General features: G+C 39.8%; 1 protein-coding gene across 1 annotated transcript in view; it reads right to left on the bottom strand.

The window, feature by feature from the left end:
* Positions 1-6,695: 6,695 nt before the first annotated feature.
* The window catches only part of fancb (FA complementation group B), a 31,036-nt gene continuing 18,326 nt past the window's right edge, over positions 6,696-19,405 (bottom strand). The window contains exon 10 of the mRNA XM_008107242.3: positions 6,696-18,756. Coding sequence (XP_008105449.2) covers positions 18,360-18,756 — 397 coding nt within the window. The 3' untranslated portion in view covers positions 6,696-18,359. The remainder of the gene's footprint in view (positions 18,757-19,405) is intronic.

Here is a 19,405-nt window from a genome sequence, read left to right as displayed (position 1 = left end):
AAAGGCCTTACTGAAATCAACTTATGTTACAGCCACAGTCATTACTGCATCTACCAAAATGTATCAACATTTATCTTAAAGGCAGCTAATAAGTTAGGTTCACCTAGGGCTCCGATAAATCATAAGCAACCTGAAAGCACACATCAAGGGGGAAGCCCACCTACCATTCCTGCTAGCTCTCAGTCTGGGCTGGAGCGCTGTTTAAAGCAGAAGGGAGCTACTGGCAGGTAATGTATGCCTTGGATGAGAGTTATAATCACTGTCTTCTTGCTCAGTTTGCATGTGACTTGTATTTGTGTGTTCACATGTATGCAGATGCACACACACACAAATCGATCGCCATCCAACTGTTTAAAACTCCCCAGAAAAGGAGATTTCATCACATTCCAAGTCCACTGCCAAACTATTTTTACTATCAGAAAGTTCTTATTATTTATTATTTATTATTACAAGCATTTATATCCCGTACTTCTCACCTCCGAGGGGGGATCCGGGGTGGGTCTTACAATTAGCATCATTAGATGGTGAACAGCCCAGTATAAAACAAACAATTACAGTTAAAATAGATAACAATTAAAATATCCATATAAATCTACATAAATATACATTCAAGGGCGCATTCCAAATCCTAATCCAGGTCTGTCCATCCTAATTTCATTTTACAGTTAGTGCTCTTCTGTTGTTCAAAGGCCTGGTCCCATAGCCAGGTTTTGAGATGTTTACAAAGGGACAGGAGCGAGGGAGCCTGTCTGAGCTTGTTAGGGAGGGCATTCCACAGGCGGGGGGCCACCACTGAGAAGGCCCTGTTTCTCGTCCGTACCAGTCATGCTTGTGAAGGTGGTGGGATCAAGAGCAGGGCCTCCCCTGAAGATCTTTAACTACGAGGTGGGTCGTAGCGGGAGATATGTTCGGACAAGTAAGCTGGGCCGGAACCAGTTAGAGCTGTATAGGTCAAAGCCAGCACCGTGAATTGTGCTTGGTAGCAAATTGGCAGCTGGTGAAGCTGACACAACAGGGAAGTGGTATGCTCCCTGTACGCCACTCCAGTTAGCAACCTGGCTGCCGCCCGTTGGACTAATTGGAGCTTCTGAACAATCTTCAAAGGCAGCCCCATGTAGAGTGCATTGCAGTAGTCTATTTGGGATGTAAGAAGAGCATGGACCACCATGGCCAAGTCTGGCTTCCCAAGGTACAGGCGCAACTGGCACACAAGTTTTAACTGTGCAAAGGCTCCCCTAGCCACTGCTGAGACCTGGGGCTCCAGGCTCAACGATGAATCTAGGATCACCCCCAAGTTGAGAACCTGTGCCTTCAGGGGGTGTAACCCCATCCAGCACAGGCTGTAACCCTATATCCTGTTCGGCCTTACGACCTACCAGGAGGACTTCTGTCTTGTCTGGATTCAATTTCAATTTGTTTGCTCTCATCCAGTCCAACACAACTGCCAAGCACCGGACAGCCTCCTTAGTGACAGGTGGAAAGGAGTGACAGAGTTGGACATCATCTGCATACAGGTGACACCATACTCCGAAACTCTGATGATCTCTCCCAGCAGTGTCATGTAAATGTTAAACAACATAGGGGACAACATTCTTCATAATGTTTAGGTGGAATCACTTTTCCTGCCATTTGAATTCATTGCTCCTTTTCCAAGTCTCTAGACCAGCAGAAAACAAGCTTGCCTCCTCAAATTGCCATCGTTTCAAATATTTAAATGGCTATAATGTCTCCTCTTAATCTTCTTTTCTCCATACTAAACATACCCAGCATCCTCATAGGACTTAGCTTCCAGATTTTTAATCATTATGGTTGCCCTTCTCTGGACATGTTCCAGCTTGTCAATGTTATGGAAAACTAAGACCTTGGATATGTTAATTTTTTGGATAAAACTCCCAGAATTCTCCATCCAGTAATGCCTATGCTGACTGCAGGAACATTGCCATGTGGAACAGGCTAGTTATGGGTGCTTTGTGATTCCTTTTTATCCTTTTCTGATTAACTTCTTCCTTCATAACAGCAACACTGTTTAGTAATATACATGTAAACTCTTGACCTGATGTCATTTTTTTGCTATATTGAGTTAATGCTATATTTTTTAGATATAGATTTATTCATGAGCTTCCTTCTTCCCAGATCTCACAGTTTGGAGCACATAACTCTCTTCTGTTGTTCTTTTAGTGCTTTAGGATGTAGGAGTCCTTATTTAATGTCACTACTGTCAGATTCTGGGCTACATCATGCAGTCTCAGTTTCTTATATTCTGAGACACCTGATAGCACCTTTTTGCTCCATATGTGTGTACATGCATATATGTAAAAAATAGCTAGAAACATAGGCTTTTATCCAGGGAATGGTGGGTTCAGCAGATGACAGTGCTTAAAATAAAATAACAGAACCCTTACATCTGAGTAGATGGTAAGAAGCCAGCAGCTCCTTCTTTAACTTTATCCAGTAATTCAGAGCATTCATTACATTTTAGTTTGGAGCCCTACTCAGAATTTATTCTTTTCTACAAAAGCAGAAGGAACAACATTAGTCCTCTCTTCCTCCCCATGTTAACAGGAAAGGTATGAAAAGAAGGGAACTTCATTCAATTGAAGATACAGTGTTCCCTCACTTAGGGGTTAGGTTCCAGGACCACCTGCAATTAGTAAAAATCCGCGAAGTAGGGACACTATATTTATTTTAATATTTATACATTATTTTAGTAGTTATACACTATTTTAAGTCTTTATCAACCAGTCGTATGTTGATAAATCGCCTTCTTCTCCTCCCATTGCCACTTGGGCTCCTTTTCTCTCCCTTTGGCTTCTCCATCCTCCCTTCCTTAGGCTGTAAACTGTAATTTTTTTATGATTTATAATAGTCTTTTAGAGTTTATTGAAAAACCGCAAAACAGCAAATCCATGAAAAGTGAACCACGAACTAGTGAGGGGAACACTGTAGTTGTATCAGTTGCCCTGTTGATCAATTTTGGAATTCTGTAATAAATTTCTGCCAAAAGTAATTCAGCCCCAACCTCCGTTTACCTTTGCACAACTGTGAATATCTGAGCAGGCTTCAGTCCTATCCCTCACCCCCAAGTTTACATATATGGAAAGAGGATAGGTTTCCTAAGAATTATTGTGAAGTTATTGTGAAGTTAAGACATTGAAGAATCATCTTTATAAACCATTGCTTCAAATAAACACACATTCTGTGGTAGCCACAGTCTTGCCGTTAGGAATCAAATACCATTGTGCAGTTGCCAAAATTACATTATGTCAGGGAAAAACAGTGCTGGCATTCCACATTATGCCCCAGCTCTGATGTAGTTTCATTATGGAGGACAATTGCTAACACAGGCAGTTGTGAGATGGGAGAACCTGAATAACTATTGATGACAACTGATGTCCAGAACATATCAGTGCATGTATATTCATATCTGTTCTTAATTAATTAATTAATTACATGAGCTAAGACTTATTTTCAGAGATGTGTCCTCATTTGTCTATATGGAGGGGGGGGACGTAATGGGATAGGAATACTATGATTAGTTTTATTTCATTCTTCTGTTTTGTTTTGTATTTTATTGTTGGTATTGTAGTGTTTATATTTTAGTGTCTAAATTTTTCATTGGATTTAACATTATTGAAATCTAATATTGCTTGTGGTTTATACTGTTTTAATTCTTTTAATTTGCCTTTGTTTGTATTGTTATATTGTGTGTTGAGGCCTTGGCCTTTGTAAGTCGCATCGAGTCCTTCGGGAGATGCTAGCGGGGTACAAATAAAGTTTAATAATAATAATAATAATAATAATAATAATAATAATAATAATAATAATAATAATTAAAACATGGTATTCATGGTAGCAGCAGATGCTATGTTGCAGCTCCCCTCTGCCAGTCAGAGAAAGCAAGGGGCATAATTGCTTTTCCTATGCTTTTTGAGCATGAAATAAAGTCCAAAAGCCCCAGATTTTAGGCCATGCTATGAAATAATTAAAGAAGTAACTCTGCCTTTACTTTCTCTCCCCCCACCCCAAAAGAAGCAGTGCTGCCTTTAGGTTGCTGTGAGTTTTTCAGGCTGTAGGGCCATATTCCAGCTGCATTCTCTCCTGATGTTTCACCTGCATCTGTGGCCAGCATCTTCAGAGGTCTGTTGGAAATGAGGCTAGAGGAATGTATGTGTATTTGAAATGTCCAGGGTGCTTTCATTCTTTCCAACATCAAGGCTTGTTTTCCCAATTTTTGTAAGATTTACAAAGCAGTGTTTTCTCTAAATGTTCATGAAACAGCTCATACAACAAAGATGGGAAAATAAGTCTATTGATTAACTAGAATTTGTTTTGATTAGCTCAACACACTTATATCAAGTCTGGTTTCCTATTGGATTTTCATATTGCAGCAGAAATTTGTGCGGACAAAATAAAGTGACACTCTGAGCCCACAGTAGTAACCAGGGAACAACAAATCTACTTGCTCATACAATAAAGATGGGAGGACGCAAACTCGAGAAACTATGCCTTCATACCAGTTAGGGGAAGACAAGCAAACACTGATGATTTAAAGACAAAAGAAATTCTAGGTGACAAGTTAACCTCTAGCTGCAGGAATTTATTGCTATATTGGCTAGGCATGTGTAGAGAATTTAGTGCAGAAAAATATGACACCCTTACTCAAAACTCAAGCAGATCAATTTACTCTCTCCTTTGTGCTATATTTATCTTAACCAATACACTTAACATGCTATGGTTCAACAATCAGACTTAACTACTAGACTGAGACTGTTGTTTGGTTCCAGAAAGATATACTGAAAGATTCCTGTATGATAATGGAACATGATATCCTTCAGAAATCAGTTATGCAACCAATGCAACTTATGGAGCAACTAGGAAACACTGGCTGGTGCTCTGTAATGTCAGGTCACTAATATTCAAATCGCATATATCTCTAATTTCCTGTTTCATTTAAAACCCTAGAAGTCGATGCTTTGAACCGGTACCTGGAAATAGTAATGTACTGAAGATAATGAGCTGAAGCTTAAGCTAGGATCTCAATTATAAAATACAGTATGGTGTATTGTTTCAGCCTCTTTTAAACAGCACAGTATTCCTTTTGAAGAACTGCATATATGGCAGTTCATGTACCAGGTTGGATAGATCATCCCTTTGTTCAGCTTACGCCAGGGTGCCAGCTGTACTTATTCAAACCTGGCCCCTTGGAAGAATTGTGTAAGTTCAGTTGGCTCTGCATGCAGCTGCATGGATGATATTATATGGTTGTCCATGGGTTCATATTGCATGTATCCTGCAACAATGGCAATGGTTTCCAAATACAATTCAAATTGCTGGCAGTTACCCCTAAAATCCGAAATGCTTGGCTTGGGTTCATTTTACAAACATTCCATTTTCATAACAGTCTGAAACTTATTTCTTTATCTATGAAATTTAGAAAAAAATTATTGTTGTGAGCTGCTCTGAATCAAGCTAAAGAGCTACATGAATAGGTTGCACGCATATTAATAAATACTACATTATTATTTCTGCAGCTGCCATATGGAAAAGTAAAAGTGCATAGATACATTTATGCATTTTTATGCGTGTCTCGGAACAGGTTCCCCAACCCACAGGAACCACTGTTTAACTTAGAGATTACTGGGTATATGGATATGTTTATTCAGGTAATAATGAAGTCTCTCCAGGTGAATGAAGGCAGAGGACCTCAAAGAGCAAATTGCTTTCAAATTCTTGATTATTATTTCCAGTATTGTAGGCTGAATAACAGCAATTTAAGCCAATATGAAATGTTCTGAAGAGTCTATTTTTAATACAATAAGGAGGACTTTCCTGTATGTGGAAGAATGAAAGTTAGGAAGATGGGTTTTGATTAAATATTTTTGTTGGAATCTCCATCCTAGCTTTATTTTGTATATCAACAGCAATAGTTTCAATGATAGTTTTAGAAATATCCCATGGATAACCTTCTATGACTAAACAGTGATGTTTTCAGCACACTGTCAATTAAAGTTAATATGAAATCTCTTGACATATTGGATTTTTTCACATAAAATTTACTATATTCAAGAAAGGAAACACGATGTAGCATATATTTCTAATTCACAGTGAACTTGAATGTCAGTGACATGTGTAACAGAAAAAGGTGTTATATGGAATAAAGATATATTCTGTTACAAAACAAAATTCTTCAAAAAGAGAAATAAGCAAAGTAGATGGATTAGGCTAGAATCTTTCGCCCAGTGTTTTTATTTTATTTTTTCTATTTTCAAACTCTCTCCCATCTGCAGTTCCAGGTGGCACAAATCTTACATACCACTACAAAGTTCTGTCATCTCATTTTGCAGTATGTGTAACTTCAGACAAAAGGAAGCCAGGGTGTTCAGCAGGCCTCTAGCACAGGACTGAGTAATGAATTAAAAATTGCCTGTCTTACTTTTCTTTTCCATTTCCCTTGATAAAGGGAAATTATTTCAACTACACATACACAGGCCCTTGCATGGGTCAATGAAAACTCGAGAATTCTTTGGTTTCATTGGCTGTGACGCCCCACACGACCCCTGAGTAATCCCCTCTCCATTGGAAAGGCTTATTGGTAGTGTTATGTGTGATGTTTAGCCCTCCCCAACTCTCCCAGGAACAAAGGTGCCAGTTGATACTGTCACTGCCTTTCCCCTGATAAAGGAAAACAACATATATGCAGGTAAGAAGTAATACATTTATTGTAGGACATATTAGTGCCAAATTGTAACTTAGAAACTAACAGTTAACTCATTCAATAACTAGGCAGTATGTGGTACAAAAAGAGAACAAAAATATATACACCAAAATGCTTTATTGCACATCCTAACTTGTAGCAGATATATTAACAATAAAACAAAATAACAATTGTGAATATGTTTCTTCCAGTTAAAATTTAGAAACGTTTTAAACATCCAACCCTTAATATTATTGATGGAGTGAACAGCAGTCTCAACAGTTTGTGTGAATTCATTTTTAAAATCATGCACAGATTCATGTAAGGACGAATTCCACAGCCTACCAAATAAACAATATTTATGGAGTGACGTGAGAATGTATAATGGTGATATATTCAAGAATTTTCTGTTATTGCAGTTTTAAAGAAATGATTCCATTTATAATGCATTCACAGACAAATGTGAATGCATTATAAATGCAGACAAATATTAAGAACTCTATTTATGTAAATGCCATCACTTCATACATTTCTCATAGAATCAAGTATCAGTTTTCATTATATTGGTAGTTGTCAGCTGCATAAGTGCAGGCAATGGACTATGCTATGCACTGTTTTCCAAATACAGCAAGAAGAATGAAATTAGCAAGTATTGTTTGCAGACCACCTCACTACACAAAATTTGCCTAAGGAAGAAATACTCAATAGAGACGTTGCAAAAGTGGATCAACAAAGGTAAAAGGAATGGGGAAATACAGGGTTTATGAGTTGAAAGTACAAGGTTATGTATGCTATGTGCCAAAAGACTGAAAACTAGAATATTTTAAAATTGATTTCTTTTGTTGTTGTCACATGCCTTGAAATCGTTTTCGGTTTATGGCAACCTTAAGGCAAACCCATCATGATTTACTCAGCGAGTTTGCTTTTGCCTTGGCTTGCCCAAGGTCACCCAGTGGGTTTCGTCAGCTAAACAAAAGTTTACACAAATAAAGGTTTTAAGCTTAATAGAAATAACCAACTGAAATGTATTCTGGGCACCCATGGCTACAGAACAATGGATACGAACAGAAGAATGACAAATTAACCTAATGCAGCTTTATTGTTGTTGTTATGTGCCTTCAAGACAATTCCAATGTACAGGACCCTAAGAAGCCTCTTCAATGGAAGAGAGAATGTGGGCAGATGATAGTTTCATGACTCCAACGCTATCAGCTCTGAAACAATTCACAGTAGGTGATTTAATTTTAGTGGGCGACCCTTCCAGGGCTTTTTAATAGAAATTGTAGGGGACAAATAAGAAAGACAGAGTAAAGGGATAGAAAAGAGTATCAACTCTTTTAGAGCTTTACTTGTACAAGATGATCTTAACAGATTAGAGAGATCGGCCGAAGCTAATAAAGTTCAACAGGGATAAATGCAAGATACTCCACTTAGGCAGAAAAAATGAAATGCAAAGAGACAGAAGGGGGGACACCTGGCTTGACAGCAGTACATGTGAAAAAGATCTTGGAGTCCTCATGGATAACAAGTTAAACAATATGATGTGGCAGCTAAAAAAAGCCTGTATAAATAGGAGTATAGTGTCTAGATCCAGGGAGGTCATGCTACCCCTCTATTCTGCCTTGGTCAGATGAAACCTAGAATATTGCGTCCAATTCTGGGCATGTTGACAAGCTGGAATGTGTCCAGAGAAGGGTGACTAAAATGATCAAGGGTCTGAAGAACAAGCCCTACGAGGAGCGGCTTAAATAGCTGGGCATGTTTAGCGTGCCAAAGAGAGGGACATCATGATGGCCATGTATAAATATGTGAGGGGAAGTCATATGGAGGAGGGAGCAAGCTTGTTTTTTTGCTGCTCTGGAGACTAGGACGTGAAACAATGGCTTCAAACTTCAGGAAAGGAGATTCCACTTGAACATTAGGAAGAACTTCCTCACTGTGAGAGCTGTTAAGCAGTGGAATTCTGTCCCCAAGTGTGGTGGAGGCTCCTTCTTTGGAGGCTTTTAAATAGGGGCCATCTGTCAGGGGTGCTTTGAATGCAATTTTCCTGCTTCTTGGCAAGGGGCTGGACTGAATGGCCCACAAGGTCTCTTCCAACTCTATGATTCTAAGATGCCTAGAGGTGGGTTAGCCTGAAAGCTACAACTTACTCATTCAGGTAGATATAGAACATATCCCAAATAAATCATTTCCTGATTTCAGACAATTTCTATAATTATTTTAGATTGGCTTCCTCGCCTAAAATAAGTTATACAGGTTAAGCATCCCTATCTGGAAATCTTAAGTGCTCCAAGATAGAAAATTGTCGAGATGGGTAGCTGAGATAGTGACTTCTTCACTCAGTGTACACAAATTTTATTTCATGCCCAAAATTATTTAAAATAGTGTATACATTATATTCAGGCTATACGTATAAGGATAACATAAAACATAAATGAATTTTGTGTTTAGACTTGGGTGCTATCTTTAAGATTATAGCACTATGCAAATGCAAAAATTAAAAAAATCTTCAAGTACTTCTAGTCCCTAGCATTTTGGATAAATGATAATTTAGCTGTATAACTAAGCCCTGAATAAAGCTAGGCAAAGCACATTAAGGGTTAGGGTTTTCAAAACATATTTCTGCCTTTAGAAATATGCATATAAAAAAGGTAAGAATTGTGATATTTTGCACCTTCACAGGGAAGAATATCTTGTATTCATTAAGTGGCAGCAATGCTGTAACGGAAATCCTTATTTTATTGATAAATTTTGCCTATGTTATTTAATGTTGATTTAGAGATAAAAATGGGCAGAAGTTAGCTACTGATGATGGGCCATGTGTCACCATGGTAACGTAGCTGCTTCGGTAGAAATGTAACAATTTCTAAGCTAGTGAAAGGGGCGGAGCTAGCTGGAGGAGAAAAGGATAAAATGTTAAAAAGAAAAGTCAGTCAGATCTGGGGTTTCTAGTGAGGAAGAACAAAAAAAAGGAATAGGGGAGAGACAAAGTTTCAGTCAAGTGGTTAATGTTGAAGAATGAAAGATATGTTTGATACTGTATATATGTGAAACTGAAGAAGTAAACTATTGACACAAGTTATGATTGTTGGACTAAAGTAACCATAAATAAATAGTTCTCTGTTTCAAATAAAGAAAGTGCTTCTGAGTGGTAAATTGCTCGACTTAGTATCAGTAGAAGATTTGGTTCTCGCAGAAGCAGAGGAAGCAGGAGGACATTTTTGCTCCCTGGCTTCAGGTAGGATTTGGCTAAGATTTGGCTAAGATTTTAAACTGAGTTTGGGCTTGGCTCCTGTGGTCAAAGTCTAACTGTTGTGTGACTGTTGTGTTGAAAGAGAGCCAGGTACTTAAGTTGATTGACAGCAGGCATTGTCCCCTGTTAATTGAGTTTCTGGGAAAGCTTTATTTGCCAGTGTCGCGCGCGCCGTCAGTGTCGCGCGCGCCTGCAAAGGATACTAACTATCCTTTGCAGTACATACAGGAAACAAAGCAACATAAACAAATACACAAAGACGTGGTTTGTTGCAGTCTGCACATAAAGTGCGTGCATATTACTTAACTGTACAAAGATCCCACTTGGCCACCACGCTCACCAAGAGATGCAACAAAAGCAAAACATTCCCATCACATGCACCAGCTGTGGCATGTTCCGCTTTTTCACACAAAAACTAGACAACTACATCTGCTCCAAATGCAAACAGATGACTCTGATGGAGCAGAGGATCCAACAGCTCGAGCACCGTATTAAGACCCTTAAGGACATTCAGGCACTCGAGCTCTTCTTGGACACTGCACAACACGCTGCTGTAGATCAGCAGCCTGCATCACACCAACACCACCAAGACCATGATCAGGAACCTTATGGGGAGATCAACTCAAAGGTAGACAACCCTCAGGCTTGGAAGGAGGTCACCCATAGAAGGAGACGCAGGACCAGGCAGCCTCCACAGAACTCCTCTGCTCAGCTGCATTTACACAACAGATTTGAAATTCTTACATCATTAACATACAATCAGGAAACACATCTTGTGGAGGACCACAGTTTCTTAGATACCACTCAGTGGACCATCCTGGATCAATGCGCAGGGGATAGCCCTGACAGGGACAGTGCATCACCACAGTCACACTTATGTAATCATGCAAATGCTCCATCCCCAATCATAGACCAGGAGCAACAGGAACATCCTTGGGAGAGTAATGGGCTCTCGGATGTATCTCAATGGATTGTCATTGATGAATGCACTGGGGATGTTGAGGAGGAGGACAACACTTTACACCTACATGATTCACTTCAACAGGAACACTCTTCAGGGGACATACACACTGTCTTGCACAAAAGGGACCCTGTCAATCCTCAAAGGAAACAGGTCTTGGTAGTAGGTGACTCCCTCCTTAGAGGAACGGAAGCCATCATTTCCAGACCGGATGGGATGGCTCGAGAAACATGCTGCCTCCCGGGGGCAAAAATACACCATATCACTCAGAGGCTCAGCAGGCTCCTAAAGCCCCATCACCCTCCCCACCTTATGTTGATTCATGTAGGTACCAATGACACCGCTAGGCATACTTTTCAAAAGATCACAAATGATTTTCGAGCTCTGGGAACAAAGCTAAAACTGTATAATGTACATGTGATCTTTTCATCCCTCCTCCCCGTTGTAGGACATGGCTCTACAAGGGCCGGAAAAATAGTACAGGTCAATAACTGGCTCAGAAAATGGTGTCAAGAGGAGCATTTTGGCTTCCTTGACCATGGTCTACTCTTCCAAGAGGATGGACTACTGGCAAGCGATGGGGTGCATCTCACACAAGTAGGAAAACATCTTTTTGCACACAGACTCACAAACCTCATCAGGCACACTTTAAACTAAATCCACTGGGGGAGGGGAACAACAGCCTGGCGAACACTATATTACCCACGACCACAGGGAACCGCCGTAAGGCTAAACGGAGGGCTGCACAAACACAGCAAGGACCAAGTACAGAGAGCACAATAATCCCAAATAAACAGTTCGAGGGGAGGTCACAGGGGCTTACATGTCTTTACACTAATGCTCAGAGCATGGGAAATAAGCAAGACGAACTCCAACTCCTAGCACAGCACCACACATACGATGTCATAGGCATCACTGAAACCTGGTGGGATGACTCCCATCACTGGAATTTAACCATTGAGGGCTATAACCTCTTTCACATAAATAGAACAAAGGGGAGAGGAGGGGGAGTAGCTTTATATGTCAAAAACAGTTACGTTGCAGAAGAAATGCAAGACTGTAATCCGGGAAACCAGCTTGAAAGCATCTGGATAAGAATCAAGGGAACCGGGACTCAAAAAGATCTTGTCGTGGGTGTCTACTACAGACCTCCGAGTCAGGATGAAGGACTTGATGAAGCCTTCTGTCAACAGCTGACCAAACAGGCACAAAGAAGAGATATAGTAGTCATGGGCGATTTCAATTATCCCGATATCTGCTGGAAAACAAACTCAGCCAAGAATACAAAGTCCAACAAATTCCTCACTTGCCTTGCAGATAATTTTATGGTCCAGAAGGTAGAAGAGGCAACAAGGGGATCAGCAACTCTTGATCTAATCTTAACAAATGTGGAAGACCTGATCAATACAGTTGAAGTGGTTGGATCCTTAGGGGCAAGTGACCATGTGCTCCTGCAGTTTGCAATACAAAGGAATGCTGAAACTAAGACAAGTCAAACACGCATTCTGGACTTTAAGAGAGCTGACTTCCAAAAAATGAAGGAATTACTGAGCGGCATTCCATGGACGCCGATATTAAAAAACAAGGGAGTTAAGGATGGATGGGAGTTTTTCAAAAGTGAAATACTCAAGGCGCAAATGCAAACAGTGCCAACAAAGAAGAAAAATAAGACAAGTGCAAAGAAGCCAGAATGGATGTCCAAAGAACTTCTAACTGAGCTAAAGCTCAAAAGTGACATGCACAAGAAGTGGAAAAGGGGAGAAATCACCAAAGAAGAATTCAAACGTATAGCCAACTCCTGTAGGGAAAAGGTTCGCAAGGCTAAAGCGCAAAATGAGCTCAGGCTTGCCAGGGACATAAAAAACAACAAAAAAGGTTTTTTTGCTTATGTTGGTAGAAAAAGGAAGAAAAAGGAGGCGATAGGGCCACTGCAAGGAGTAGATGGGGTGATGGTGACAGGGGATAGGGAAAAGGCAGAACTGCTTAATGCCTTCTTTGCCTCGGTCTTCTCACAAAAAGAAAGCCATCTTCAACCTCAGCAACATGGAATGGACGAAGGATTGGGGGAAATCCAACCCCAAATAGGGAAACAAGTTGTCCAGGAACACCTGGCCACTCTAAACGAATTCAAGTCCCCAGGGCCAGATCAGCTACATCCAAGAGTATTGAAGGAACTAGCGGAAGTTATTTCAGAACCACTGGCAATCATCTTCGAGAGTTCTTGGAGAACAGGAGAAGTCCCAGCAGATTGGAGGAGGGCGAATGTGGTCCCTATCTTCAAGAAGGGAAAAAAGAACGACCCAAACAATTACCGTCCGGTCAGCCTCACATCAATACCAGGCAAGATTCTGGAAAAGATCATTAAGGAAGTGGTCTGCAAACACTTAGAAACAAATGCGGTCATTGCTAATAGTCAACACGGATTTACCAAAAACAAGTCATGCCAGACTAATCTGATCTCTTTTTTCGATAGAGTTACGAGTTGGGTCGATACAGGGAATGCCGTGGATGTAGCATATCTAGATTTCAGTAAGGCCTTCGACAAAGTCCCCCACGACCTTCTGGCAAACAAACTAGTAAAATGTGGGCTAGACAAAACTACGGTTAGGTGGATCTGTAATTGGCTAAGCGAACGAACCCAAAGGGTGCTCACCAATGCGTCGTCTTCATCATGGAAAGAAGTGACAAGTGGAGTGCCGCAGGGCTCCGTCCTGGGCCCGGTTCTGTTCAACATCTTTATTAACGACTTAGACGAAGGGTTAGAAGGCACGATCATCAAGTTTGCAGATGACACCAAACTCGGAGGGATAGCTAACACTCCAGAAGACAGGAGCAGAATTCAAAACGATCTTGACAGACTAGAGAGATGGGCCGAAACTAACAAAATGAAGTTCAACAGGGACAAATGCAAGATACTTCACTTCGGCAGAAAAAATGGAAATCAAAGATACAGAATGGGGGACGCCTGGCTTGACAGCAGTGTGTGCGAAAAAGATCTTGGAGTCCTCGTGGACAACAAGTTAAACATGAGCCTACAATGTGATGCGGCAGCTAAAAAAGCCAATGGGATTTTGGCCTGCATCAATAGGGGAATAACGTCTAGATCCAGGGAAGTCATGCTCCCTCTCTATTCTGCCTTGGTCAGACCACACCTGGAATACTGTGTCCAGTTTTGGGCACCGCAGATGAAGGGAGATGCTGACAAGCTGGAAAGCGTCCAGAGGAGGGCAACTAAAATGATTAAGGGTCTGGAGAACAAGCCCTATGAGGAGAGGCTTAAAGAGCTGGGCATGTTTAGCCTGCAGAAGAGAAGGCTGAGAGGAGACATGATAGCCATGTACAAATATGTGAGGGGAAGTCATAGGGAGGAGGGAGCAAGCTTATTTTCTGCTGCCCTGCAGACTAGGACACGGAACAATGGCTTCAAACTACAGGAAAGGAGATTCCACCTGAACATCAGGAAGAACTTCCTCACTGTGAGGGCTGTTCGGCAGTGGAACTCTCTCCCCCGGGCCGTGGTGGAGGCTCCTTCTTTGGAGGCTTTTAAGCAGAGGCTGGATGGCCATCTGTCGGGGGTGCTTTGAATGCGATTTCCTGCTTCTTAGCGGGGGGTTGGACTAGATGGCCCTTGAGGTCTCTTCCAACTCTACTATTCTATGATTCTATGATTCTATGATTCTATGATTTATCTCAAATATTGCCCCTGAGTGACACATCATATTGTACATGCACACGGACAGACTTAAGGGTTTATAACTGGCAGTGGCTGGGATCCTGAAAGAAGGATTGCCCCCTGCCTGTTTATGAAGTGGACCCTTGCAAATGCCAATGAAATGCAATGTCATTGCTATAATGTAACAAAATATGGAAGTCAAAAGGCAGGGAGAATATTCTGGAAAGCACTGTGTGCTAAATCAAACAGAAGAGAAAGCTGAGTACAAATGTAGCAAGATGCTAATCCAGACACAGCTGAATTTGCAGTAATCCTAACCTCTCATTTTCCTCTCATTCAATGGATTGCTCAGAGGAGCAATCCATTGAACTAACAGCATTTACCCAGCCCAACGTCCAGGTGGGTACTACTAGAATTTATTACACTACTGGCATCACAGTTTGAACAAATGGCACCTACATCAACTTAAAGCTAACTTGTAATGCCTAATTAATGTGGTTGATCCCTACTTTACCCATATCCTCCAATCAGGTAAAGATTGCATATACAGAGCTGGTTGCTATTGACCTAGTTGAATGAGGCCAAACATTCTGCTTTCTTGGCTTACAAGTATAATCATAACATAAAATAAATGTAATCTTTTATCCATCTCATTATCATTGTTTTGGGTGCCTTTTATAAGTTCTCAGGTGGAAAGAGACCAACAGTACCTCAGTATATTCGAACTGCAATCTTTTCCTTAACTAAGTTTACAGCTCATGTTAGGAATAAATGGACTGAATAACCATTCAACTAAGCCAACATGTTCAGATGCAGTTATCATGACCTCAGATGCAACCTGTATCTGCTGAAATGACCTGATTGAATATTCAGAATTCCCTTCAGACAGACTGCTGTTATTGACTCCCATTTCCTTTTTGGCCCAAGTAAGCAGTTTGATTTTGCGACAATAGGCAGCAAATCCATTCCTCCCTGATTGCAAATGTAAGCTCTCAGTCATGTTGTCTACGCAAATGAACACATTATACTTTTGACAACTGGTGCAAATCTGAGTGAGGCCAACTGCACTGCTTTTTCCTCCATATATAGTTTATATTGTGTTCTTATCTAACAGAGACCCAGCTCCTAAAATGTCGAACCATAACAGAGTTCACCCCTCCCATCCAGAAAAACTTCTATTGGTTGTCATTTGTACTTTGTTCTGAACCTTTAAGTGGGCATCTTTGTTAATATGGCTGCTTTTCAACCACCATTTTAGCTTCACTTTCAACTGGTATGGTAGGATGACCTGATAATGAGGCCTGGTTTCTATTAATAATTGATATTTTCAAAACCGCTTCTGCCCCCATGGCACTAGCTGATTTGCTGAACTCAGATACCCACAATATAAGCTAATAGGATTACATATGTCACCCTTGTAGTATATGCATTATCTCTTGCCTTGTTTTCTCCTGAGACAGAGTCAAGCACTCACTGAAGCTTTGATTTCAGCCCCCAAGCGACTTAATACACTAGCTAGCATTAAATGCTCTTCTCATAGTTCACCAGGAAACGAGATTTATCTAAAGTTTGAATTGTTAGTCAAATGTTCTGTAACTTTCCCCACAGACTTGTATTCAATAAAGTATTTCACTGCCTCCCTTTTAGCCTATGTGCCAGCAGAATATGAGCAGATGTCAGTCCAAAGGTAAGTGCCTTTAATTGAAAATGTTTTTCCTGGTACTGAAACTTAAAATACCACCTGTCCTTTGATGCCAATGGAATATGGAAATATGCCTCTTTGAGATTGTCTAGGTTCAAATTCTCCTTTATGGTTTGCAGAGTCTCCGTGTTGAATATCTGGTACCTCACAAACCCATTTAGGTACCTGAGGTCCCAGACCAGACTGTAAGCTCCATTGCTATTTGGAAGTTTAAAAGATAGCATATACTCCAAAGCATTTCTTTTCTAAAGTCACCTTCTTTAGTGCTATAGTACTATAAGGTGTTGTATCTTCAACCAGAACAATTTCCTGTTTGACATATCTTTTTACACTTGTGATGGAATTCTTGTGAAAATGGATACCGAACTCCCTGGATCATTTCTATATGTTGGCTGGCAGGAAAAAGAGCCTCAATAGATCTATTGAAAAATAATTTGTGGGCTCCTGCTTTGTCAGTTGGCACATAGGGATTAACCCATTATTAGGTGGATTGCTCCTCGATGTCATACTGAGACTTGAACATTTACTTACACCAAAATATCATTCCTCTTGGTCAAGCTGTCACTGTGATAATGAGAAGCTAACACTCTTAAGCCTAACCTTTACCTTCCATTATGAACTTATGAGTACAAGGAATGACTGCTTTCATGCCAAGAATGATCACAAGCCCTGATATTGATGATCAAAGGGAATTAATCAGTTTTACATACAGTAGTTGGGAAATTTTTAATTTGACAACTCATTCCAAACAGCTGTACCGAGCATTAGACAATGTTTGCCTATATGGGTAAGGTATTTAGATTTGATGGATCCTTAACATCCTTGAAAGATGCTGATGCACATAATCTCTGCCTATTTTAAATTGAACCTAAGAGAGAGGGCATTTTATGATGCTCATATGCTTCATAAAACATCTAAAGGAAAGGATCCTTTCTCAAATAGAGTGCAACTTTAAAAAAAGATGAGAACTCTGACATTTCTTGACATCATCTACAAATTAACTTACTTCCTAGTTGATGGAGAGAAAACTTGATAGGAAATGAAGGTATAGCATAGTATCCTTGCAGTAGAAGAACAGAAGAGTAACTCAAAATGGAAGGATTTTGAACCAGATCTGTGACTGCATATATGTATTAGCTATCAACACACATCAAGTCCAGAGAGTGTTTACCTACATATTGACTCATCATTCAACAACTAAACAAGTATATCTACAATGCCAGCCAATATGCATTCAATGTATTCTGCAGTTTAACCATTATTATACTGTATCAGTATACACAGACCACACTGAAGAATAAATATCTGCCATCTGAATTTTTCAATGTGTAACAAAACCTCAAAAATGCCTTTTTTAAGTAGAGCAAACAACATTGTATGCCACTGCAACTAGGTGGCTACCCTAGACTTGGAAATGGCAGAGCCACCAATTTAATGATGCCATTCAAGTTGCCATAAATATTCTGGCCCCATGTCTCCCTCTATTAAAGATAGCTAACTACAGTAGAGTCTCACTTATCCAACATAAACGGGCCGGCAGAATGTTGGATAAGCAAATATGTTGGATAATAAGGAGGCATTAAGGAAAAGCCTATTAAACATCAAATTAGGTTATGATTTTACAAATTAAGCACCAAAACATTATGTTATACAACAAATTTGACAGAATAAGTAGTTCAATACGCAGTAATGTTATGTTGTAATTACTGTATTTATGAATTTAGCACCAAAATATCATGATATATTGAAAACATTGATTACAAAAATGCGTTGGATAATCCAGAATGTTGGATAAGCGAGTGTTGGATAAGTGAGACTCTACTGTAGTTGCAAATATATGCCAACAGGATAGTGAAATGAATATGACATCTAGAGAAGGTACATATACTGAGGAACTACTTTCATTCAGACACATGTTCCTTATAGCCATTTGTACATGTGCAAAATAATTTCCTTGCTACTGATAACTCAAAAATAAAATTACAGCATTGACAGAAGTTTTATTTGAATGAAAACAAAAATGCATACAGAGTGTATCACGTTGTAATTTCAACTCAAGGAAAATTCAAAATAAAGTTAGATGAGCAAAGAACATTGACATGAAATCATGTCAGATTTTAGCTGTGATTCAAATACTTTCAAGATAAATCCTCTATACGTGGCTCCACTCACTCTTTGGTTTATGTACAGCATACTTTGCTCTTGCTCCTTTCTGAATGCATCTTTGAAGTGCTGTAGTGTCATGATACTGTTCGCTCCTTTGTTTTCCTCGTAATTTGGAGACATGTGGTTTTCAGTGAAGTCCAGAGTTGAAGGGAAAGGATGTTGGAGAGTGGCTACTTCCTTTACTAAAGTTAAGGCAAGCTGTTTAGCAAGTCCCTTCTTGCTGCCTGGCCTTAGGTGCTTTATCTTGCAAGTTGGTGGCAACAATTCAATAAAATTATGAAGACAATAGAACAGGACAGCTGGATGCCTATATAGTAGATTTAGAATAAAGTCATTAATGACTGCATGGTAACATTTACTAATAGAAATTGTTAAATGTAAGGCATTTGTGAATGACAAATCTGGAAAGAGGCATTTCTCTTGGGGAAAAAGGATGAAAAACAGCAAATGAAAGCAATGTTGAAAAGATCTAAGCAGCTGAATTGCATGAGCACTACATTTGCACAGCAAGGAATTATTAAGGGGCAGTTACAGTTTAATAATATATCATAAAGAAAATCCAAGTTTTGACATTACATTCAAAATCAAAGTCAATTTGTATTATGTAACAGAATTAGAAAACAGAAGATACACTGTGATCTCCTGTGTGCTTACATAATAACAATAACAATAATACTGTAATAAGAATTTATTTATAGGAATTTAGATGTAACAAGTACGTTCATGACATTACATTTTCCTGCTTCTGAAAGATAGGACTAAGGAGGGATGCATGAACAGTCAGGAATTGTGTTCACAGTGAACCACTTCCTCTACTAAAGTTAATGCAAGCTGTCCTGTTAAAGATGCTTAATCCAGACTTGTGCAAAACATCCTCTAAGAAAATTGGGCATATTGGGGGAAAAACTAGGTATATTATGACTTTATGATTTCCTTTGGTTACGCCTATTTCCTTC

Source organism: Anolis carolinensis, chromosome 3, assembly GCF_035594765.1.
Source record: "Anolis carolinensis isolate JA03-04 chromosome 3, rAnoCar3.1.pri, whole genome shotgun sequence".
NCBI classification, from domain to species: domain Eukaryota; kingdom Metazoa; phylum Chordata; class Lepidosauria; order Squamata; family Dactyloidae; genus Anolis; species Anolis carolinensis.
This window is presented reverse-complemented; position numbering and strand designations above follow the sequence as displayed.